We start from the raw sequence: 26,083 nt of genomic DNA, 5'->3' as shown, positions 1-26,083 counted from the left end.
CTCCTTCAAGGATACTTAGCTCCACCAGCTCCTACACTGCTGTGGTTTGCATGCCCCTCTATGTGAGGCCTCACTGCAGATGTGGAGCTTTTTAAGACCCAGTCAAGTTTATGGATGCCTTGCATACAAATTAGTTACCCAGTCCTTAAATTATTACTGAATTAGGAAAAACTCTTATACCATTACAGAGGAAGGGAAGACAGGTTTTGGTATCACATCTGTAAACATTTTTACCCTTTTAGTCAACTATAGTGAAGTCATCTCTGAATGTCTCTTCACCTAAGATGTCTGAAAGAAAATCCTACAAAATATTGGATCTCACAGCTTATTTGTCCTATTTAGATCTACAAAAGCATAGGTGTACACTTTATGTTCTTATAATAGTGTCTGTATATATAAAACTGTGCATCAAAACAGTTATAAAGATTTCTGTGAAACTGTTAAGAAACAGAGCAAGGTGCAAGCCCCTGGAATGTACAAAGAAAAAAAACCACTTTAAACACCATAGCCAAGAATTTAAAAATCAACCACTGGCAGACCAAGTCAGACAGAAAGCACATTTTTGTGTTCAAGGTCTGTAAAGAAACCCTTAGACTGTGAAGAATACATTACAGGAAATTTCTGCCCCCACAGTCTTACTTCATTTTACCTCATCATCTTTTCAAATCTTTGCAGACACCACCCTGCAAACAGCTTTACAACTGCATCAGAGAATCTCCAAATAAACCTGGAAGTTACAGACAAATACGGCTCTGCCTGCTGAATTCACCATGCTCCACTTACAGATTTTGAAAACCTGCTAACAAGGATATGGAATTCCTTGCAAGCTCCTTCGAATGTTTAGGTTTTAGTTTGGATTTGGCAGGTGGCTTTAATTTGTGCAAGGATTCCCCAGGAATTTTGCCACTGGGAATGACTGAAGAGACATATCCCTTCTGCTCACACCCTGCCTCCTGCCAGGAGACACAAGTTATGTGATTCTATGAGTTCATGTTGACTCTTCAGCAGCCTGGAAGACGAGTTAGTTTGCAGCACCACGGTCTGAAATCAGAGCTGTATCCCCATAAATACATTATATATGTATGACACTTTCAGCTACTCAGCATCAATGAAGTAGTCTGCAGGAAAAGGCCCAGCTGATGAATGGAATACAGTAAAACCCAGTTCCTCCTAAGTTACCCTGTACCCATGCAATGTACAGAAAGCATCAAACTGCAGCAGTCTGCTTTAGCTTTTGATCCTCTTTAAACTGCTAGCAAGAATAAAAAACTTCAATGACAAAAATCAATATGTTAGAGTTCAAAATGTGCTAAATGAACTGAATTTCTGTTCAAAGTCCTCTTCATTAACAGTTATTGCATATTTCACTGCAGGAAGAAAAAAGCAAGTCCTTATGAAAGCTGAATGCTAATTTTAAAGCAATCAAAAATGCATAGATGTTTTAAATTACAAGAAATGGCTCTCTAACATCTTGACTATTTCAACAGAAACAGATGGTTTATATAGCTTTACTGCTTAATTAAACATTTTATATATTCTGTAAAATGGTATTTGATGGTATCCTTTCCAACTGGCTTTCTAAATTTAAATTACCAAGTAATTTTATGTATGTGCCATATTTATCAGATAATTAATTAACACATCTAATACCAGCTTACTGACCTGGCTTCTATCTTCTAATACATGTGAAAAATCTAACTGTGCACTTCTTTCTTATTTCTTCTTGATGACAATATTAACTTTTTCCATAATTCTACTGTTTTCCTTTATTTTAAATACTCCTAATTTAAAAGCCAATATTTTAGATTTATCCTTTTTATCCCCTTTACAAAAATGGGATAAATAAGATGAAATGTTTTATGAAATAAAATATTAAAACCAACACCAAACAAGATACAGGTTTGGATGCTGCTGTAAAAGCTAGACATGACAATGGATGAGTGTGAGAGGTTTGAGATAATGAAGAAGGCTTAATGAGCTCACTTAGCATTTTATAAAGGACAAAAAGGTACGCTGCCCCAAGGGAAAATAAACTCAGGTTACATAGTTCCAAAAAGCCACAATCAGACAGCTGGCAGAAAAAAGAAGGATGGGGAAAAAAAAAAAAAAACAAACCCTAAGCATAGTGGGAAAGTTCTCAAAATCTTTATTAAGTACAAATTTGACACAGTAATTCCAGCAAAAGGAAGGGTTTCACAATTATTATGTATAGTTCTTGGCATGACTTCCTAAAGCTGATTCAAAACAAACACTAGAAGGCAGAAATAGACAAAACAACAACATAGTCACTGAGCTTGGGGGTTATTTAACTGTGTGACTACCAAAGACAACCTTAGACTGGAATGAACTTCAGTCTGTTCTCTGGGCTTACAGTTCAAAGAGGTGACAAAAGGTAACCTGGTGTTCACAAACGGCCCTGCTCAGTTACACCAGCAGGGTCCTTACACAAGCAAGTGACAAATGCCTGTCACAAAGTGACGAGTGAATTAAGTGCCTTGTGAGCCACGTGAAGTCATTAAGGACAGGAGTCATTACACCTTCCTAAAAACCAAAGGCTCTGGGACCACAGCACACTGTACATTTTAAGTTATAGCAGCTTTTCCTGGTTCTTCCTGGCCACTTATTTACCACGCTGCAGCTCGGAACTCCACAAAACCTTCAAGTCTCTCCTGCTCCTCTTGACCCAAGTCCACAGCACTGAGCAGGGGAGAAAACCAAAATATTCATAGCTATTCCTTAATTGCTGAAACGCAGCTCTGTCACAGCACAGTTCTTTACATATGGCCAGCAGAGTGTACAGAGAGAAGCAACCCATCTAGACGTGCAGACACATGATTTGATAAAAACCAGCAATTGCAAAAACAAAAACAACACAACAAACAAACAACAAAAAATAATGCATTTTATTAAATCAGAATATCGAGCTGAAAAAAAATTACAGCAATACGAAAAAAGTAGCAGAGTTAGGTGTTAAAATGATAAGAAGCCTCAAGACTTCTCTCACTATCTCTTTTAATGTTCAAATCAGGGTTTCAAAGACACTGACAAAATGAACAGCAGAGTAACTCATGAAACTTACTACCATTAGGAATTCAAGCAACTATTTGAGTGAATAATTACAGACACACACAGCTTGCAAATATATAATATTAATTTAAAGATTATTATTATTAAAATTTTAATCACAACTGAAGACCCAGAAATGCCTATTCTTGTATTCCTCTAGCTAAACAGGAGAGCTTTTACTCATTCCACAATATATAGTTCATTGCTGCATATGAGTTCTGAGAGAGAACTGATTTTGCTTGCACAGAAACACTTGACAGTTACAAAAAAACTTACCTCAGACCGACACATTCCATATGCCTTATGTCAATTTATATTACATACCATACTGTTGTAATATGCCTGATTTCATGTATCATCATATGCTAAATGAGCTTTTAAAGACTGCAATACGTTAACACCATCCCATCTGAAAGACCCTGAGTCACTGAGTACACACAAAGTCAGTGCGTAGTGTCACTTAAATTCCAAAAACTGAAAATTAAAAGCAAAGGCAATTTGTCATGTTACCATTGGGAAGGAAATAAAAATGTTCCAGCAGATATGTTTTTCACCATTAGTTTGACAGATGTTGTGGTTTCTGTAATAACGTGAACATTATAAACTAATTTCTCAGGTACACTGTACTAGGGTACATCTTTGTTGATTCAATAGGTCTTTTTCCCAAAAATATTTCCGAATGGAAATTTATTCAGGTAGATGAAACAAAGGAGCAAGCACAAAAAAGAATTCCCTTCCAACAACGAGCCTTGGTTACTTTTATGTTAGTTTGACATTGTCAGAAGCAGAAGGAGTCAACCTATGATGGGTTCCACCTACATAAAGAAGAAGGGAGAGAACCAAAAGACTTTTTGGCATAATTTCAAATGAAACAAGTGCACAGAAGGGCAAACTGCAAGAAATACTCGATTATAGGTATTGCAATATAATCTCGAATTGTCTTTGCAACGCAAAACACTTGCAAAAACTTCTCACAATGTACATGTATTTGATAAGCTGCTTTTTAGGCCCTGCTCATAAGACAACGTATGTTTTGTCTTCACAAAGAGTAAAAAGCGGTAATTACGTGCTTAATAGATCTTAGCCCTACATGAACTCTCAACCCCAGTCCTCCGCAAGCCCCAAACCCCGCACCGCTGGCTCCCGGCCCCGGGGCCTCTCCGGGCGGGCTCTGCCCAGTGCGGCCCGGCCAAGGGCCTGTGCCCGGCTCTCCGCCCCTCCGCCACCGCCGGCACGGCTCGCTCCCGCCCGCCGGGGCTCCCCGGGGCCCGTGGGGCACACAGCTGGGCGGCGGCAGCCGGGGGCGGGCCGCCGGGGGAAGGGGCGGGCCGGGGCGGTAGGAGCGGCCGGGAGGAGCCGAGCCCCCCGCCCGAGGCGGGCACGGCGGCCACGTCAGCCCCGGAGCCGCCCCGCCCGCCTCCGGCCCAGAGCCGGATCCCGGATCCCGCCGCCCTTCCGCCGGCGCCGGGGAGAGGCGCTGCCGCCCCAGCCTGCCCCGCGCCCGGCCCGCCGCCCCTCCGCGCTTCCCCCGGGCCGGCCCCGCTCCGCTCCGCGCCGCGGGAGGGCTGAGGGCTGAGCGCGGCCCGCCCCGCCCCGGAGCCTCCCGCCGCAGCCCGGCCCGGCCCGGCCCCACGGGGCTCCTACCTGCGCTCCTCGGGCAGTGCCGGCTCCCGGCTCCTCTGCCGGGCTTTGTCTGCCAGGGGCAGCCCCCGCCCCGGGGTGGGGGCCGGCTGGAGCCACCGGGCCTCCCGCGGAATGACCCCGGCGATACTGAGGGTAAGTTTTGTGCCCTCCCGCACCCGCCTTTCTTAATGCGATACAGTGCGTGCCTTGTAGTGTCATTCGGTGGAGCTGTGCATGGTCACCTCCGTTAATTAAGAGATGGTCTGCCACTAGTGTGGCCTTCAGAAAGAGGGTAATTAGCACCCAGAAACTTAAATGTTCCCGTGCAGTCTACAGGAGCCGGCGGTGGCTGCGTTACTAACCCGTGTTTACTCCATTAGTAGTGTTTAATTGTTTTTTCCTCTGTCATCTTACAGGGTGTCTCTGTAGCAAGGCTTGTGAGATGAAGTAGACCAACAGCATTCTGAAGAGCTCTGCTATAAATACAGCTGTATCTCTGAATGTTGGTGCATTTACACTCTTCCCAAAGTCTGTTTGAATCAGAACCTGTGAAATTTCCAAAAGCTTCATAATGGAGTTTTTAGCAGCCAAAGGAGATTATATTAGACATTTCAAAAGGTCTTTATTGCTAGTTATAATATGTGTAATAGTTCTTGTGTGCACTGATCAGGACTACTATAGTTTACTTGGAGTATCCAAAGAAGCAAGTAGTAGAGAAATACGACAAGCATTCAAAAAGCTGGCACTAAAGTTGCACCCTGATAAAAATCAGGTAAGTTACTTTTTTAACAAGTCAAAGTTGCTGACTTAATAGATCTTAGGGTTTAAACAAAAAGCAGTTTTAATTTATCAAAAAATGTGTCTCTGTTATTGTGAAGTAACCACCTGATAATACAGTCCAACTCAGATTTTCTGCACAGAAAATTTACAAAAAGTAATTGAGTGGTCATATGTGATTTCGTTGAATTTGGGCTGCATTAAATTGCTGTAGTAAAAAGAGTCAAGATTCTTTAATTTTCACTTATATTTTTATGACTAGAAGACAACTTAGTTGTGTACTGTGTTACCTTGTTGGTAAGCTGTTGAGTTTTCCCTTTCCATTTGGTTTAGGGGGGGCTTGCTGTTTCCCTACCCTTAAGTCTCCTCTAAAGATCAAATAAGGACAGCCTGTTCTGAGACATCAGTCTCCAAGTATCAAATAGGACAAAACAGACATCTGGGGACTGCCAGGGTGTGACAGTGGAGCTTACAAGGAGCTCTAACTGGAGAGAGAAGATTGGAATGGCTCAGTGTGTGCTACCATATTTCTGAAATACAAAGAAACCACTTTTAAAGACCATCAGTGTTTCCTTGAAATGGCTTGAAATAAGCAGAAATTCACAGGAAATAAAAGTGTTTTGATCTTTGTACATACAACTGCATGGAGTCCCAAAAGACAGCAGTATTTCACAGGAGCTCAGGGCCTGCCCTCACTGACTGCATTGGAGCCTCTGGCAGAGAGAAAGTCAAATGTCAGCAAAGTTAAGAATGCCAACTTGTAGCTATTAAATGGAAGTTTTGGGTTTTGTTTTCTCTGTTGATGTTTTCAAAATCATGGCATTTGGGGTCAGATTCTGTCATTTCCAAGCATGCAGATACTGCTAAAGATTTTTCAACAGGCTATTTTCAGCCTCAGTGATGATATATAGAAGATGAACCCAGTAGACAAATTCCATAATAATAATTAATTTCCTGTGTATCTAGCTAAAACAAAATCAAAATTCTTAAGAAAAAGTGTCTTTTGAATGAAATGTGTAGGCAGAAGTTAAAAGAGCAGGACTATGTGGCATGTTTTGCACACCAATGTTACACTGCACCTGTGCAGATCCCAAACTTGGGTTCAGAATATGTCTGCAGATTTTTCACCATTCTGATTCCCAAGCTACCTAGAACAAAAATGCTTTTTAAATAAAAGGAGGAGGCAAGACCAGAAGGGATGAACCTGTCTCTATAGCAGAGATTTTGAACTGGTCAAGTAGGGATTCTGCAGGAGCGGAAAAGACTATGGAGGAAATGGTATGTCTTCATTCTTGAGTATTTTTTTTAATTCCACTGAAGAGAGAGTTGAAAGAAGAGGGTTTAGTGGAGAATGTTACAGCCTCCTACCAGTCCACTTGGCATTTCAGTTTAGTGAGGTACTTTAGTGAGGATGGAAGGAACAAGAAGACACATCTGACTTTGGGAAAGGAAAACCCTACTGTAGTTTGGTTTGAGATCACAATGCAATGTTTGCTTCCATCATAACTGGCATCCTTAGCAGGGATATAAAAATATCTCCAAAGATAATTTTCTCAGCATTATATGCATAATATGGTTTATTAATTAATTACTAATTATAGTTTTCCTTACCTAGAATGATCCAAATGCACATGAAAATTTTTTGAAAATAAATAGAGCGTATGAAGTACTTAAAGACGAAGATCTACGGAAGAAGTATGATAAATATGGAGAGAAGGGCCTCGAGGACCAGCAGCAGGGAGGCCGTTACGAAAGCTGGCACTTCTATCGCTATGATTTTGGTAAGCTACAGTGTGTGTTTGTGATTAGCTTCAAACAGTCACAAGGAAGTGCAATATTCGGATCTGTAGCAGAGCTTTTCACACGTTTCTTGTGTATCCTCTCCAGATTTGTATCTGCTCTGTAGCTGTCACTTTCTCTCTGCTGGCCCAGTATTTGATTTCCCCTGTTAATGGCTACCCAGAGATGCAATCTATTTACCTAGCCTTTTGTTCCTGCTGCTTGCCTTTTTGTAGGTCATCTAACTTCTTGTTTATTTTTTTTTAAGTGCAAAGCTTTTTTTTTCACTTAAATGTCAGTGTTAATATTTCAACCGGATTCTTTTTAATTTTTTAATGCAGGAAGACTTTCTTTGTTTAGCATTCTTCAGGGGGATTTTGAGAGGAAATTTTTGCACTGTCAAGCCTATTTGGTATGGAGTTATGCAATTAGACATGAGTAAAGAGGTAGTAGAAACTGAAAGAAATAACAGAATCATACCTAAAATGATCTTGAGACAAGTTATTTAATGTTTGTCTCAACAAATTTTAGGTAGTCGTAGGGAAAGGCTGCAGTAAATGATTCTCAGAGCTGCTGTAACAAGTAAACTAAAACAGGGAACTGAGGAACATAGTTTGATTGGGATGAAAGAAAGAGCTGAAAGGATCCTCCACCTTGGCAACTGTTTTTTTCTGGTGTATGTCCCAAACTCTAGGAAATTAATGTCTGTGCAGATTGAAATTGGATAAACCAGTGGTGCAACTATCAAGGGAAAATATGGAAATTAGCCTAAAACTTCTTCAGATAAACAGATTTAAGAAATTTAACTGGCCTCAAGTTTCACTGTTTGATGGAGAAACAATATCCTTAAATGTCTATTAACCAGTGATTTAGGGAGCATCTGTTTTTATATTTTATATGTGTGTGTATATAAAAGCACAGCTTTATGCATATTTATATGTATGGGTGAGCATATATACTATATTAGTGGAAAATAATATAAAAAATACCTTGTCACCTGTAGAAATTAATTTCTCTCATTATTTATTTGCATTTAATCCTTGTGTACTTCAAGTGAATGACATCTCACCGTGTTAGGTACTGTAAAAGATCTACAACCATGGTAGCATAATATAATGCTCTTTAATAGTATTTTTGGTACTCTGCACTGCCTTTCTTGAGTAGTTGAAGTAGTGGAGTGTTTTGTAGTGATGCCTTAGGTAGGACTGGTTAGCTTTGTCTTCCTTACCTTTGTTCTGCCCACTTCATTCCACTGCATTCACACACACATTTTGTTAGTGGAAAAACCTGTGGCTGGAAACACCTTTGCCATCTAAATGTTTAGGTAACCAGAGGCTGAGAAAGTGTGGAAGCTTCTGGACAGTACATAAAGCTCTCAGTGAGAGCTGAGGCTTCTTGAATTTGAATCTCACAGCTGGATGATGTTATTTTTAATGCTCTTGCCATAACAGCGGTAGTTCTAATTCTCTGCTTGCTCTATGGTTGGTTACTAAATTATCAAAAGAATGTTCTGCTAGTGGCTTTTGTAGCATGAGAGTGAGTGAGCTAGCAAGAGGTTAAACTCAAGGTCCATAGTACTAAACAAGGATAGCGTTTTTATAAAAATCTTTGTGAGCTTAGTATTTCAGCTTAAATCTACTCTTTTCTGTTGTGCCTAAGATGATAGTTTGTTTCTTTGCTCTAAAGGTGGAAAAATAAAAAGCAATTGTTGTTTGTTTTTTTTAAAATAGGTATTTATGATGATGATCCCGAAATTATAACATTGGATAGAGGAGAATTTGGTGAGTTTTTTAAATAAATGGCTGTTTGACAACATGACAACCCAAAGTACAATTTTTACATATTGATCTGTGTCTTAGTAGGCTTTTCTTACCTATCTTTACAAACATGTGTTGGAAAATAATCTTCACATGAGAAAACAAACAAAAAAATACTCCTTAATACTTCCTGTTAAACTCTAGTTAGCAAATCAATCAATATCAATAAACAACTTACATTAAGTTTTAGAAATATTTTGTGAGATCAGTAAAAGGAAATTATTTGGATTAAAATTTTGTTACTCCTAATTTATCATTGCTGTTTCCCTTGTATAAAAATGCACTTGATAGAACTTTTCTGGTATTTTTTCTGTGAAATCCAGTCAATTGTGTGTAGTTCAAAACCAGAAGGTGATACTAGATACTAAAAACACAGCTAAGGAGAACAAGGTGTGGAAAGATAAGTTTCAATGAGAATATTGTCCAGTTTGTTTTTCTTTTAAAATTACAGCTAAGTTGTTTATAACTAAGACAGGCTAGAGGTAAAATTACTTGATTTTATGTGATTTTTCTTCTGTATATTGAGTACAGTTTCCTGTGTGCAAGGTTGGATCTGCATGCTGGATTAGTCTTGTAAACTGTTCTAATAGCAGACCTTCATGATGCTCTCCCTGAGACTAGTCTTGCTTTGGTTAATGTATTTGCAGGGTCTGCACATTCCTTAGTTGTCTTTTTTGTGAGGATATTTTAATACAGGCAAATAAAGGTTACAAAATCCACTACAAGAAAATTGGACAGGCTGAAAGCCAAGTAATTCAAGCTGATAACTGCTCTCTGTGTATATTTTGTTGCTGTTGTTTTCTTTCATAAGCAAGATGATTTATGTTTCCCTTGACTTTTCTAGGAAGTATATTAACTTGGATTTTTAAACTACATTAGACATGATTTCTTCATAAAAACATTGCTGTAAAAAGGTGGAACTCAATAAATATATGAAGTAGTATAAGGAAATGGAAAATTCTAGTGGGTAAAATCTAATCTTGTAGAACTTGTATTTTGTAACCAGACCTACACTATCACACTTTCCAGCTAGAATAATCTGCAGACAATACTTTTTTTCTTAATTAATAGAATAAATGCTGAAAGTTAGAGTGCTAATAGCTTCTGAAATACGATTTTTGTGCACCTGCCTACAAGGAGGAGTATGGGCAAGTGAGATACAATCTTTATCTCATCTGAGTTACTGTTACTGTGCCAGACATTAAACACTTAATGCAGCTTTTGGGGGAATACAGTATAGTAAAAATGTACATTCTAGATGTAATTACATTGCAGATGTGCATGATTTACTTGTAATTTTCTTCTCTCCATCTAGATGCTGCTGTTAACTCAGGAGAACTGTGGTTTGTGAATTTTTATTCTCCTCGATGCTCCCACTGCCATGATTTAGCACCTACGGTACGTAAACCAAGTAAATTAACTCTGAAAATTCATTGGTTTTAATAGCACGAAACTTAATGAAGTGGATTTTTACACTGAAGCTGAAACCAAAGACAACAGTTCCAAATGCCAGAAATAAAACATATGCTCATTTCTCATTGCATCTTTATAGGAAAATAGACTCTTTTTGGCCTTTTTATTTTTTAGTGGAGAGAATTCGCTAAGGAGCTGGATGGAGTAATACGCATTGGAGCTGTGAACTGTGGGGATAACAGAATGCTTTGTCGAATTAAAGGAATTAACAGTTACCCCAGTCTGTATGTTTTCAAAACAGGAATGGTAAGTGATAAGACTTCAAGTGTTTTTAGAATGAAATCTGGAGAAGTATTTCTTTAATGCTTGTTCAGTCATAAGGATTTTTTATAAAGATCTCCTTTTTTAGTATGTTACTTCCTTTAATAAGTATACCTTTTTCTTTACCTTGGTCAAATTAATTTACTATATATTTGTTAGTATATAAAATTCGTATTATATATATATAATTTGAAATAAATGCCAATGTATTTTTACAATTTTTTTTCTGAATAATTTTTCTGTGCAACATATCACTTCTGATTAGGAAGAGGTGATCAGCAGAGGTGCTGTAGCAAAGCAGCAAGTCTCCTTGAACAGTTTCTCTTATAGTGTGGTAAAGGACTTTTCAAGTAGAAAGCATAGTCTGCGGTTTTGATTCTTAAAGAATATGACAATATGCCTAAGGAAACTCAAAGATTCCCTTCCATGCTACCTGCATGATGTATGTCACTCTTTATAGCTGCTTGTTAAGTCGTGGTGCTGGGGTGGTGTACAAAGTGTACTTGAATAGATGGGTACATTTTGACAACAAAAAGTTTTGAGAGGTTGAATGCTAAACGGAGCAATTTTTATTTCAATAGAAATACAGTCATTGGGAGTTGGTGTTTCTAAGACTAAACTATCCTCGTATTGCAGCATTTGGAAAGAAATCACATTACAAAATTTAAATTAAAGTTAAATTTCAAACGCTATGATAGGAGAGGGAGAGAACAATTAGGGTAGTAGTGGGTTATAGTCCTGCAGTTGCTTAAGTACTGTTAGAAGAACACAGTAGGTGTTGGGGTGGAGTTATTTGCCCTTTTTTTTTTTTTTTTTTTTTTCCGTAATTTTATAAACTTTACTCTTTGTCTTCTATAGCAACCGGTGAAATATTTTGGAGACAGGTCAAAAGAGAGCTTAAAGAACTTTGCCATGCAGTATGTTACAAGCACAGTCACTGAGTTATGGGCAGGTAATGTTCACGTGTTTTGCTTGGGGTGCTGTTGTTGAAATTGTTTTCACTGTATAAAATATGGCAGAAACTGAATCTGTCAGCTGTTGCTAAGTCTTCTTTTTGAGACCAGAAATAGTTCATGTAACTTGCTAACACAAATACAAAACCTTGTTTCATGGTCACATTTAACTAGTCACAAACTGATGCAAATTGTTTCACTCTTAGGAAATTTTGTAAATGCTATTGAAACTTCATTTGCTTCTGGTGTTGGTTGGCTGATCACCTTCTGTGCTGAACGTGGGGGTAGGTATATTAAATACTTTTCAAATAATGTGACAAAAAAAAAGGACTTCTGTTGATAGTGGCATAATCCCTTTTGCTACTAAAAAATATCTTAGGTGACCACAGCATTTGGCCTGTGGGTCATTAAAGCTCTCTGTTAAAAGCAGTTTGACAAAAGGGACATTAATGGAAAAATTATGTTATTGTGCTTCTGTAATGTCCTGCAAGCCATTAAAGCAGCACTGGAGTGTAACCCATCAGGAGGGGAAGTGGAAGAAAATTATTCTCCCTTCAGTTTCCAGCACCAGTGACAGATACTGCTGAGCTACATGCCAACTTCTCTTGATAGCTGAGTAGCAGAAAGGCTGTATCACCTCCTTAAACCATCAATATTAAAATCTAGCTGAATAATTTCTCTTAAGTTTGTACACAGTAACTGGCTCTTATCACTGGTTTCTGGTCAGAGTAGTAGTCAGTTTGTCTCTGGCATTGGTGGGATTGGTTAGCTGGTCCAGTTGAGTAAATGCACTACACCTTTGACAAATAAAGATTTCTTAGCCTTATGAAGAGAACTTTGTTCTGAGAACTGAGTAACCAGAGCTGCAGTCTTGGATTTGCATTTGTAAATAGCTTGATTTCAAGTTGAAGCCCTTTTGTTAATAAGTTTTCAACTTCATTTCAGTTAAGGAGATGATGCATCTTATTTTTTTAAAAAAAATCTTCATTCGCAGGCAACTATTCGAAGTCTGGATGGATAATTAAAGCATATTATGTATTTATAGTAGTGAATTATTGTTTGTATCACAGAAAGTGGATTATTTCCATTGAATTCCAAGACTCTATGTAGATATTTGGATTAATTTTTTAAACATTGCTTAACAAATTTTAAAGGTCAATCTTTGCAGTAAACAAAATAATAAAATTCTTTAAATGAGAATTCCGTGTTGATGAAGCAAGAGAATGTTATTTGTGGGGTTTTTTTTAACTTAGAGTAGACAGTCATTAAGTGCTGATTTTTGGATGTGTCAACTCCAGGAATACTGGATGAACAGCCAGGAAACATGCCATTAGAAATGGTCATGTTTTTTGGGAGGGAAGGGACAATTCTAAGCAAGAGTTGATTTAGTGCATTAATAAGGTGAAGTTTTATGTTTCTAAATAAATAATTTTTGTTTTGCAGACTGCTTGAGTTACCAAACCCGCCTTAAGCTAGCTGGCATGTTGGTAAGCAGTGTTTCACTTTGAAAGCATTACCTGTTACATTTAAAACAAAATAACAGAAGTGAAAGCATCAAATTGTAACTAAAACTCTCACTGCATTTAGTAGAACCAAGATGCCACTTTTAGAAGAATTGAATACTTTGCATGAGTAGCTTTTGAAATAACATTAATTTTTTTAAGGATTTTATAAAATAAGAATTAAAATTATGGAATAAATTACAGTGTTGTTTCTTTTCTAAGTATTATATATAATTACCTGTGTTGGGATTTTCAAAAGCATTTCTGCACCTGAAATTAAAAAATACTTTTCTTTGGATTTCTTTTGTGTTGTTTTTTTTCCTAATTACAGGAAGGTCTTGTTAATGTGGGCTGGATGGACTGTGGCACCCAGGGTGAGCTTTGTGATAATTTAGATGTCTCATCTAGTACTACTGCATACTTTCCACCTGGAGCCACCATAAATAACAAAGAGAAAGGAGGTGTTTTGGTAGGACTTGTTTTTCATTATCTATTTAGATAAACAAAGTAATAACCATGCTAAAGGAATGTATGAATCATTTCCAGACTGATGATACACGACTGAAAAGATGCTTTTTTTTTTTTTTTTTCTAAGCTGGTAGGCTCTGCTGTGAGTTTATATCCCTGTGTTTGCTCAGGTAGTGATCCTGGAGGTGATTCCAGTTTTCTGGGAGAGTGAACAGCAGCCTGTAGCTCTGCCTGGCCACCTCCCCAGGAGCCTCCCTGAGCAGCTCTGGGAGTTCAGGGCTGGCAGGTGCTCTGGACCGGCCCAAGAGCTGCTTCTAACACTGCTGTCCTGGGCCAGCCTGGGAGCCTCTCCTCCCAGGTAGAAACTGACAGGATGAGAGGAAATGGCCTCAAGCAAGGGAGGTTTAGATTGAATATTAGCAAAACTTTCTTCAGCAAAACGGTTGTGAGGCACTGGAGCTGCCCAGAAGGCCGTGGTTGAGTCAGTATCCCCTGGGGTAGTTAAAAGACAAGTGCAGACGTTGCACTTGGGGAGGTGCTTTAGAGTAGTGAACGTGGCAGCTGGTTACAGCTTGGACTCAGTGATCTTAAAGGTCTTTTCCCCCCTAAATGATTCTGTGACCTTTGATGTGCCCCTAATTTTTTATTCCAGAAATAATATGCCCCAGGTATCGCAAGTTTGAGAAATGCTACCCTGACATGTGTGATAAAAGTACTCCTACAGTGTCTGTCAGTAAAATTTTTAGTGCTCTGTTCTATTCTAATATTGCAACCTACATTTGTATGATAGTTTTAACTTCCCTAATTGATGGGAGACGTTTCTGTTTGAAGCACGACTTGTTCCTCTATTGTCACTACTGTTACCTATATTTTTAAAAGGAGGAAAATAAATTGCAACCTGCCTACTTTGAGCCTTTTAACTTACCAACTCAGTTACTGATTCGTATTACTTCCAACGTTTTACAAGTTAAGGAAACCTAAATATCTCTACAGTGCAGTTAAGCAAGCCTGTAAAACTGGATTGGAAGTCTTGTAAACTTGATTGCTGGGCTGGTGTGAAATTTGAATTTCACACTCTTTAGTCCCTGTCTTGACAAAATACGATTTCTTGAGTTTAGTATTGTAGGCAAGTGAGCTAAAAAGCAGTATTCTGAGAGTGATACTTGTCAAATTACATGTATGAAAAAGAAGTTGATCAAATAAAATATTATTAACTGCATTTTCTATTTGACTGAAGGGAGCAAATCACAATCAGTTCCCTGACACTTTGAGTACTAATCAGGTTGATGTTTGTAATTCCTTGTAATAAAGATAGTTAACTTTCCATCCTAGTTTCTGAACTCCTTGGATGCCAGAGAAATATATCAGGAAGTAATGCAGCATCTACCAGATTTTGAAATCATCTCTGCAGCATCATTAGAGGTAATTTTTTTAAAATATGCTAAGATGTTTTCAAATAATATGTTTTTATATTTTTATTGTTATTTTCTATGTTTTTTTCAAATCCTTAGTATTTAAAATCTTTAGGCACAACAACTTAGTATTTAACTGACTATTACTTCTTTTTACCTCTACCCAAAATTTACACTGCTTATCTACATTTACTTCTGTGGTTTAGCAAAATAACAAAAGTAAGGGGAGGAGATTTCATAGGAATATAGGAAATCACAGAAATTGCAATTGCAGCTCTCTCTACAACTGCAGTTTTCTAGTTATTTTTTGAATCAACTACATTGTAGAGAATTTGGTTTAAGTGTGTTTTGTTTGGTAATTTAGAAAAGAAAAAGAAAATACTTGTTAATCCATGGTAATTTATGTATGAACTGTAATTAGGAGTCTTAAAAGTAGCTCATGTCTTGGAGGAAAAACAAAAGGAAACCTCTTTCCGCACTTGTAGTTGCACATAGCAGCGTCATTTACAACAGGAAGTCCACTTACAAACAACAATATTAGTGTGCAGATTGTAGCCACCTTGCTCTCAGATTTTTTCACTTCCTTGATTATGATGCTCTAAAAGGGAGTTTAGTGGAAGGACTACAAGAAAGAATTTGTTTAGTGGAGGTCTTTTGGAGATGAGTAACTGGACAGTCACCTTTATAAAACACAAAAGAATTTTACGTGTTGGTATAGTTGGGATTAATTTTTGTGGTTTTGTTGGTTTGTTTTTTCCTGTGGTGTAAAGGACCGCCTGGCTCATCACCGCTGGCTGCTTTTCTTCCAGTTTGGGGAGGGTGATAAATCAAATGTGCAGGAATTTAAGAAACTTAAATTTTTACTTAAAGATGAGCATATTCAGGTAAGAGTGCTCACTCATCTAATGTTACATGCCGTTTACATTCCATGAACAAGTCATGGTTTTCATTGTTATTTAGCTGTTACCACCACATGCCACCTCTGGTACTGAAAGAGATACACTATCATATGGTAGATCTGCAGCAAAGTTTTTTATTTAAAGCAATCATTTAAGTTTCCTGTACATTTTGAATAATTTAAAAGGTAGATATCATCTTTTAAATCTGCTCTGTTGTTGGAAATGTTGCTGCAGATCCCATTCAGTTAGTAATTATAAACTAACATTCCAACATCTAATTTGTGTATGTGGAACTTTTTTTAATTATTCAGAAAACCCTGTGATCATGCTGATTATTTTCTGCATAAAAAGAAACCAAGTTCAAACTTAGTACTAAAGGCCTAAGGATTGTATTATTCTATAAAGTATGTATTTTTTTTAAATTGTTGCTTTGACTAGAAGAATTTTAATATCACATTTATTTTAGGTATCTTTTTGCTTCCTTGCTGTTTTATTTGGAGGGGGGAAAAAGAGGATTCTTAAATTTTTTATTCCCCATTTTGGCCTTTAAATTAAAAATTAGCAAGCAGCCTGATATAGTTGTGCTAGTAGTTTTCCATGAACATCACTTTGTCTTAAGATGTCTGTTGTTTATAAAAAAGGCTATCAGTTTTCCATATTTTTACCTTTATTTTCTAACTCTTACTGCCTTTCAAAACATGTTAATTGATATAAATCAGGCTGCTTTAATTAAAATGGCATTATCTGTTAAATATAGGTTGGAAAGTTCGACTGTCTTTCCTCACCAACCATCTGCAACAAACTATATGTTTATCAGCCTTGTTTAGCAGTTTTCAAAGGAAAAGGAACGAGGGATTATGAAATTCATCATGGTAAGAGAAATTTTGCCACGTTTAAATCATGACCTAATCTCTTTGAGATGACAAAATCTTTGGCAAACCACAATTTTTTTCCCAAAGAACAGTTTTGTAGCTTTAATATTTGCTATCTTTCCTCTGACCATAATGTAGCCTTACACAAATTATTTGTAATTTCCTTTGGTTTTCTTTTTTCCTGTGTAAGCAGTCATCAGATGGTGAGGGATGTATTTTGTCTTTGCAGTCAGTTTCAACATTATTTACATAATTACATACAAATTAAATCTCTGAAGCTGCTCAGAACAGCTTCTGCTTTGGGTAGGCTAACCAAAGGATGCTGTAAGATGCTCTTCAGAGAGGCTTAACTGGCTGGTTACACAGTGCAGCCAGCTTGACCAAGTTGGATTTGGTTTCACGTATCACTGCACTAAAACTAACTAATGCTTTGTTAACTTCTGTCCAAGATACTGAGACTTTCACCAGTTACTTTTATTTCCAACATTGCAGTTTCCTTTCAGGAAAGGCTGGAACTATATTACTGCTGAAAGGATTCAAAAATGCTGGTTAAAGAAGGGAGCCTGAAGCCAAACTCTAGCTTGCAGGAACAGGTGTAGCTTCATCCAGAATGTGGCAAGGCAGTTATGCAAGATGAAGTTCTCATTTTTCAGCCTCTGAGGTATTAGAAACAGCCTGCTAGGTTTAAGTCAGAACCTCAATACTGTTATAAACAGGAAAAGTGAAAAGTTTCTCACTGTTTAGAAAAGATGAGGCTTAACAAGTGAGAGAGATGATCCCATACATCTAATGAGTGGTATATAAGGAAAAGCCTTACATACTTCCTGTAATTTACATTGTTGCAGAGAAGGCAAGAGGAGGTCAATCCATGCAGCATTTCTATAATGGTGTGGATTCCAGTGGAAAAGAAGTACATTGGACTACAGTGCATACAGGATTTTTTTTTTTTTCTGAATGGTTTGGTTTATTATTTAGAAAATAGATGGCATATAGAACATTTACCAATAACCATCTCACTCCAGTCTTTATGAGAAAATGATCCTCAAAAGAATCAGGCTATTTATATGCTAAGTTGAATGGCTTCAACAGTTTAAAATCTAAGAACAGTAATAAATCTTGGTAAGTCATGGTGCAGTGACTTCAGATTTGATTAACCTGAAGTTATTATTCTCAGACAAACTCTCATTTCTGCTGACAAATATGTGTACAAAGGGTATGAAGAGACTGGATCTTTGCCCATTGGAGCTGTGTGAGCAGGAATTTCAGTTACACCTAAATAGCAGTGATTTATCAATACAACTTATTTTGCTTGAAGTTTTTACCTTGTCAATCCCTTTGCCAAGTCGACTGTATCTAGAACTGTACTTTTTAATTCCAACTCAAGTAAGATTGTAAAATGACCAATAATCCTGTCACAAAAAAATTCATCATTTTGACAAAAACATGTTTTGTCTTGGATAAAGCATTTATTTGGCTAATATTGGGTAACTGTTCAGTTTAATATTTAGCCACATATCAACTATGAGCTACAGTATGTCCTGCCTGTGTAGGCTTGGACAGTTTAACATTGGCCTCCCAAGGAAAAGCAAGTCAGTCCCTGCTAAATTTATTTAAGCAGGCTGTGTTTAAAGATTAGACAAGAGATCTTAAAGACTCTTACTGCTTTCAAAGAGTTAATTACAACTCTCATAGGTAAAAATTGAATTTCCTTTCTACATTGTTTTTTGAAGGAAAGAAGATCTTATATGACATTGTTGCATTTGCCAAAGAAAGTGTGAACTCCCATGTCATCACACTGGGACCTCAGAATTTTCCTGACAAAGATAAGGAACCATGGCTTGTGGATTTCTTTGCACCGGTAAATATTTATCATCTACATTTTCCTTCTTCTAAAATCTGTTCTGTAACTACCTAACAAGGTACTAAGGAGTACCTTGAAAGTGCCCCTCAGCATCATCAGAGGGTGTTCTAATTGCTCATTCCCTGGCAGTTCTAGTTGCTAACTGGGTTTTGTATTCAGTGGACTCTGTTGTCAAAGCAGCAGATTATTAATCTTGAATATTCTCCTGAGAGCTACCTGTGGGAAAAAAAAAAGTTGCATTTACTTGCATTTTGTCTTCTAGTGGTGTCCTCCTTGTCGAGCTTTGTTACCAGAGCTGAGAAAAGCATCTAAACATCTTTATGGTCAGCTTAAATTTGGAACACTAGACTGTACTGTCCATGAAGGCCTTTGCAACATGGTAAGCTGCAGGAACTAAAAATAAATACAAATATAGTCCTTTCAAACAATACTACTTGCTTTGAATTGGGGGTAGGAAGATATGGGCAGACAATGTTTGTCCTTTAATGTTACTTTCCCAGAAGGCAGTAAATTGAACAAGCACTTGTATCATACTTTTTCTTCAAAGAAGCAAACTATATAACCACTACAGATAATGTATTAATGTGGTATACAGGTCAGTTTTTATTCTGATTTCCTAGTGTTACTGGAAGACTTCAGAAGTCTCAGAATACAATAATTCTGGGGGCTGGGGTTAATGTCTGAAAATCCATGGAAAATGAGCAAAAAGGGATGAACTTTTTCGAGTTTTATTTAGATGTGTTTACCCACTGAGGAATTCAGATGATGGAAACTGACTGTGTCCAATGGTAAACAATAGTTATTCATACAGTCCAAATGTTCCATCTGAGCACTGGGAATGATTTTAAAGCTAAGGCTTAGAATGCCCACGGATTAATTTCTGTATTTGTGGAGCACAGCAAAAGAATTACTGGCTGGTTTTTAAATTGAGAACACACTATGCCATCTCTGAATACAACTGGCATCTTCTCTGTACTCATTTGTTCTGTCAGATTCTCACCTGCAAGTAAGTCTGAGCACTTGTACTGTACAAACTGAACAGATAAGCCACCACTATCAATGACAGAGACAGGTCCAAGAGCCTTAATCATTCTGTGCAATTTGTTATTGTCTGTTTTATCAGCATAACATTCGAGCTTACCCAACAACAGTTGTGTTCAATCAGTCTGATGTTCATGAGTATGAAGGACATCACTCTGCTGAGCAGATCTTGGAGTTTATAGAGGTATGTAAATAATAATGTTTGTTGCAGTCTTGTTCTATGCAGTTCGTATGCAAATATGTTCTTTAGTTGGAAGATTCTAAGTTTTGGTTTTTTTAATTAGACAAGGAAAATAAAAGGTGAAAAAACTTTAGGCAAGAAAAGTGATCCAGCAACTGTCAGTCAGAGACTTGACAACTAATGGAGTAATTTCCCTACTCTATCACATAATTTTTGAGATCATTAGCAAATAAAGATCTTTTCCAATCTGCAAAATAATATTAATGATTTCTGTGTTATAGAGAGGATAAAGGAATTAATATTACATCACTTCCTACTTTTAAGGTGGAAATGCTTCACATACACACCTTGATATGGGGGGGTTTCACATTTTTGTCAATCGGATTGGTGCTGTCCACATTTCTCAGCTGTCCTTGAACTTTGTTAACTCACAGAACTGCAAAGTACTGGTATTGATGCTAGAGTTCTGGCACCCAACTTGGCTCCAGCATTCAGGTTCACTGCTTTATGCACAGGCTGTTTTTCACTTTTTGAAGAGATGATTCTCTCCAGGTAGCTCAGAAAAAGCAGCTTCAAGGACACACGTGCAGAAACAGGTGGAGATTAGTCTTCCAGTTGGCATTCAGAGGCCCATAGTGCACTATATGTATTCTTCTGCATTCCAGCTTAAATAGCATGGCTGAGTTTCATAACACCTGTTTCTGACGGGTAACCTAGATTTCTTGTTTTTTATCTCCTTTCATTGAGAAAAGGCAGAAAACCTCCCCTTTGGAGCCTGAGTGTACTTTTTTTGATAGCTGTTTCTCAGCAAACCAGGTATATGATTTTTGGGTTGAAGGAATGTCTTTTTATGCTTTTCCATGCCTTTCAGTGGTGTGGAGTCTTCCCTACCAGAGCAGCAAGTAAATTTCACAGAACACTCTCAGAATTTGGTGCAGTCTGTTTGTACATGCTGGCCCGAGATAGGGGATACATTGTGCAGTAATAAGTTATATCCATAAGCTGTCTTTATTTAGGATCTTAGGAATCCATCAGTGGTCTCCCTAACACCAGAGACATTTGCTGAACTAGTTCAGAGAAGAAAACGAGAGGAGATCTGGATGGTGGACTTCTATGCTCCATGGTGTGGACCTTGTCAGGCTTTAATGCCAGAATGGAAGAAAATGGCCAGGGTAAATGACATTCAAACATTTTTCTTTCTTCCTCTTCTGGGAAATTGCTGAGATGGCACAACTGCTTTCTTAAGAGAATTGACAGCTGAAAAAATTTAGAGTCTAATACTTGCCACCAACACAGGCTATTCCTCCCTGACAGTTTTGCATTGTTTCAAATACAAAGTTTTTATTCAGCCTTTTAAAAGCTTCAATACACTGATACTGTAGTCCAGTTTTTCATGTTGGTTACAAGTGTGTAAGGTCATTACAGTGTTCTTTCATTTGTATAGCTAGTACTACTGTACTGATAACCATTCCTGGAGGTGTTTCCAGGAATTTAAACTAGAAAATTGGAGGGGGGTGGGGGTGGCAGGGCGGGAGAAGGGCTTTGGAAACAAGTCTGAGACATTTAGAACTCGAGTAGGAGTGGTAGCCAGGATTCACTGTTCTGTTGGAATGTCTGTGAAGTGTTAGTAGCTCTACAGGACACGCTCAGTAATCATCAGCTTCCCTGCCCGTGCCAGGTAGTTTGGGCCTTTGCAACAAATAGAGGGTGTTCAGGACACAGGCCTCTGTGACACTGCCAGCACATCTGCACTGCACTAGGATCTGGTGTAGTTACTGAGCTATGATGGGGCACTCAGGAACAGGGCATTCCTTACACTAAATAATCCCACTCGTGGGTACCTTTGAGGTAAGGTAGCCTTGGGAGCCATTGCATGCAGCTTGTACTGTGTGCACGATGGGAATGCTCCCAGGTGGCTGCCTCTGGTCATTGACAGGGAACAGGAAAGCCTTGTGAGAATCTCAGTCTGTTTTGTTGAGATTTTTTTCCCTCAACTAAGTTATTAAGACTTAAATTCTGAAGTATTACTGAAATTGTGGTAGTATTGGTTAACATATTTGATGGTAGGTTTTCTTCTTTCTTTTTTAGATGTTAAATGGATTAATCAGTGTAGGCAGTGTGGATTGTCAAAAATATTATTCTTTCTGTCACCAAGAAAATGTTCGGGGCTATCCTGAAATCAGACTCTTTCCTCAAAAGTCAAACACGGCTCATCAATATTAGTAAGTACATTGGTTCAGACTGGGAAATGTTCCATGATGTGAAACAAGACAAATACACCTCTTCTGTTGTGTAGAAGAGGTTTATCATAGCTATTAAAATAGGCCATTAGGATATTACTGCACTGGCTTTGTTACTTCAGATTAGTGATTTTATGCTGCCACTTCATTTCAGTAATTTGAAATGACACAGGAATCTTTTTTTTTTTTTTTTTCTTTCTTGTCTTGGTCTTCTAGTCCTTAATGTTGTAGGTTTTAATTGCATTTATGAGACATTTCAGTTATTCAGATTTGAAAGCAGGGTGGAGATACATTCTAAAACATATGCATTTACATTTTTTCTTTGATTATCACCACTCTTCAGAGTGGGATGTTTGTAAGGTTTTTTTCCAAAATAATTCAAACTATTGTGCAACTGGCTTTTTGTTTTCTCTGTGATGTTTTTACAGTAGCTACAATGGATGGCACAGAGATGCCTATTCACTCAGAGGCTGGGCATTGGGGTAAGTTACTGCATTAAACTTGCTTCATGAGCTGCTTATGTAGTTGCTTGCTAGGATAAATAAATATTTAAATACTATGTAAATCAAGATCTGGAAACACTTGGGTATATGTATTGCTTAATTTAAGATGTTCAAGTTTCTACATCTTTTAACTTACTGCTTTTAAAATTTTAAAGTCCTTACTGTCCACCCATCTCCTGAAGACCATATTATTTTGTTTGCCATATTTAAGAAGTTATTCCCCTATAGTACAAAGTGCAAAATAGGGATTTCCTTAAAATTCCTAGTTTCAGAAGCTTTTCTTAAATGGAATTTGGATACTGTTTGAAGTTTTGAATATATTACAATTGTTACTCTTCCTTTACACAGATATTTACCACAGGTGTCTGTAGACCTCACCCCTCAGAGTTTCACAGAAAAAGTTCTGAATGGGAAAGATCATTGGGTCATTGATTTTTATGCTCCTTGGTGTGGACCTTGCCAAAATTTTGCTCCTGAATTTGAGATGCTTGCAAGGGTATGTTTTTAAATGTACTGGCAGCTTGTTATAATTGTAATGGTTAAAATCTTACTCATCAGCACTTTATTTCTTAGCAGTCATCCAAAAACCACAATACTTCTGTGAGCCTCTTACTCATGGAATGATGCACACTTCTAGGTCCCACTAGACAGCAGGCGTTGTCTCTTCCACAGACAGACACACAGAGATCCTCTTCTGAGACATATTTTAACTTTTGATGGAACGGCCATTGGAGCTGTGGTGGGCTTTGCCCTGAATTCAAGTACAGGTGTTCTCTGAACAGACAGAGAGACCTGACACAAGGCTGACAGTCTGGGAAGCAAGCAAGCAACTACTCTGAAGTATTTCAAAGAGTTGAGCAACACATGGTTACTTTTAGCTGCACTGCTGGCTTATACTCACCCATGGAAACTTGCAGTTTGTTTCTAATAAACATTTCTTTCCAGGCTGTTAAAGGAAAAGTAAAAGCTGGAAAAGTAGACTGCCAGGCATATGGGCAGACCTGTCAGACTGCTGATATCAGAGCCTATCCTACTGTTAAGTTTTACCCCTACCAAGGAGCAAAGGTAAAGTCTTACTGGTGAGCAGATACTGTTAGTAAATGTATTTCATTTCACCTTAAAACTAAACATAATACTTCTATAATACGTTAAAGTGAATTATTTATGTATTACTGTATCTCCAAATAAATAATCTGTTTCAGTAATACTTAAAATAGTAGGACAGTGATAAAATAATAATGAATTGCAAATTAATTGAACTAAATAGAAATAGAATTCTAATAGTAATTAAAATGTGGGCTTAACCAGAACTAGGGTTTAATTTGCAAGGTCTTGGGTGGCAAAATGTTTTTCAACCTTAATCAATTCAATCACCAACTACCCAAAAGTAGATGGTCTCTCTCTAAATGAAATATTCATTTCAATGACAACTTCATTTTGGCTAATAAGAAATATAATTCAATGTTGTTATTATATTGAAAGACCAATTTTGACTTATATAATGTATTTTAAGATACATAATTAATGAAAAAGATATGCTTGTGTTGTCTCAAAAACAAACCTTATCAAACTCTTTCAGATCAACATTTCCTACTAACAGAGTAACAGTATAAATTAAAAATACAAAGAGTATTCAGGTAGTTATAGGGAATTGCCTTTATTCTAGTAATACTCATAAATTTCAGAAATATTACAGTGACCTTTTTAAATGTATTAATGCTGAAGAGAAAGTATTCAGTGGTTTCTGATAGAGAATTGGCTTAACTTACTTTCCTTTTTTTTTTTTTTTAACTCAGTTTTTAATGGGAATTTCTAGAAATCTTTCATCCCACAATCCCACCAAATTCAATGAGATTTTCTGTGGTAAAGACTTTCTAGGTCTTCAAAATAGCTACCCACAGTGACAGATTTCACATAGATTACAAAGTGGCAGATGTTGTAATAGCTGTCTAGCTTAAATACTTACCTCAATAAATGTGAGCAAATTGTAACTATTTCAGGTTTCTTTAAAGATCCAGACAAAATTGGTGTAGTTCTGAAAACCAGCAGCTAAGAGTGGTTCTTAGTACAATACAAATTAGCATTGTTTAAACAGAGACAAAAATATATCCATGAATCATAAATCAAGCTACCAGGGCTATTGTATTCTGCCCTGCTTTCCTCTGGAATTTTGTCTGAAAATTGTGTAACATATTACCCAATTTTGCTCTGGTTTCTTTTATTTTCTTTTTAAGAAAAGTGCTCTTGGGGAATATATAGACAGCAGAGACGCAAAAGGTATAGCTGACCTGTTGAATGAAAAATTAGAAGCAATGGAAAACAAAGGAAAAAGGAAAAAATCTAGAAATAAGGTAAGAACACTTACTGTATAGCCTTTTTGCAAAAGACTTGCTGTAAATAATAACTGTTTAAAATGATGCAAGTATTGTTCTTTATCCGTAGCATTAAATGCAAATTACAGAGGCAAGATTGGGTAAACGTAAGGAGATACTAACACATAGCTACTAACTACACTGAATGTTACTTAAGAAATGTTTGTCCAGTTGAAAAATTAGTGCTACAGAAAATTTTAAAATCATGTGAAAAATATTTTTGTTTGTACTTTTAGAGAAACACCATTGTTTCTTTTCTTGTCGCTAGGATGAACTCTAACTGGTACTGAAGGTAGATACAATTCAATATATTCTGAAGCTGTGAAGATAGAAGACACCACAAGGAAAATATAAGGATAGTTACACTGATGACAGGAGAAGACACACGAAAACAAGTTTGAGTTCACAGGCATACATGACTGTATGAGTTCTGTTAAACTGTGGGGAGATGAAAACATTTTGGTTTTGGTGGAGGCAATGTTTCTGCATGTCCCTTTTCTGATATACTGGCTACCTTCTTCCTGGCCAAACACTGGAGTTGACCAGAAATGTGGACTCTATCACTTTTGCCTACCCATTTACTAGTTCCTTATATTTTTTTCTGTCTCTTTTCAAATGCTTTTTGAATGTGGCACTCAGCCTGTGGCTGAATATGCACTCAAACCACTCTGCAATGCAGAACAATGACGGATTGTCTATTTGAAAGACAAACAGTTGTACCTGATGATTATTCTGCTTTGGGGTTGCATTACTGTCTAGACAATGGTTAAGAAATAAAATCAACAACTGGTAGGAGGATATGTTTAATGAATTAAACTGCTCTTGCCCTCAAGTGGGTTACTCTATTGTGGCAGTGGTGATGCTGCCTGGATGAACAGAATTTTGAAGAGCTTCATTAGTTGCTTGGTTTGGTTTTGGGATTGTGTTTATTTTTTTTTTTTAAGTAAGAAAGAAAAAATAAAGTAATTCAAATGTCGTGTTGA

General features: G+C 37.4%; 1 protein-coding gene across 1 annotated transcript; it reads left to right on the top strand.

Annotated features, from left to right (window-relative positions):
• The first annotated feature begins 4,736 nt into the window (after positions 1 to 4,736).
• DNAJC10 (DnaJ heat shock protein family (Hsp40) member C10) lies at positions 4,737 to 26,076 on the top strand. The gene is made up of 23 exons (XM_083865326.1): positions 4,737 to 4,842; positions 5,106 to 5,461; positions 7,082 to 7,247; positions 8,976 to 9,026; positions 10,378 to 10,460; positions 10,650 to 10,781; positions 11,655 to 11,748; positions 11,956 to 12,033; positions 13,193 to 13,236; positions 13,583 to 13,720; positions 15,052 to 15,141; positions 15,902 to 16,015; positions 16,788 to 16,902; positions 18,633 to 18,760; positions 19,026 to 19,142; positions 19,887 to 19,988; positions 21,002 to 21,157; positions 22,074 to 22,207; positions 22,654 to 22,707; positions 23,077 to 23,224; positions 23,674 to 23,793; positions 24,963 to 25,079; positions 25,369 to 26,076. The coding sequence occupies exons 2-23, from the start codon at positions 5,261 to 5,263 to the stop codon at positions 25,378 to 25,380; spliced, it is 2,394 nt and encodes a 797-aa protein (XP_083721452.1). The 5' UTR covers positions 4,737 to 4,842; positions 5,106 to 5,260; the 3' UTR covers positions 25,381 to 26,076.
• The last annotated feature ends 7 nt before the right edge of the window (positions 26,077 to 26,083 follow it).

Source organism: Zosterops lateralis (assembly GCF_965231275.1).
Source record: "Zosterops lateralis genome assembly, chromosome: 7".
Lineage (NCBI taxonomy): Eukaryota > Metazoa > Chordata > Aves > Passeriformes > Zosteropidae > Zosterops > Zosterops lateralis.
This window is presented reverse-complemented; position numbering and strand designations above follow the sequence as displayed.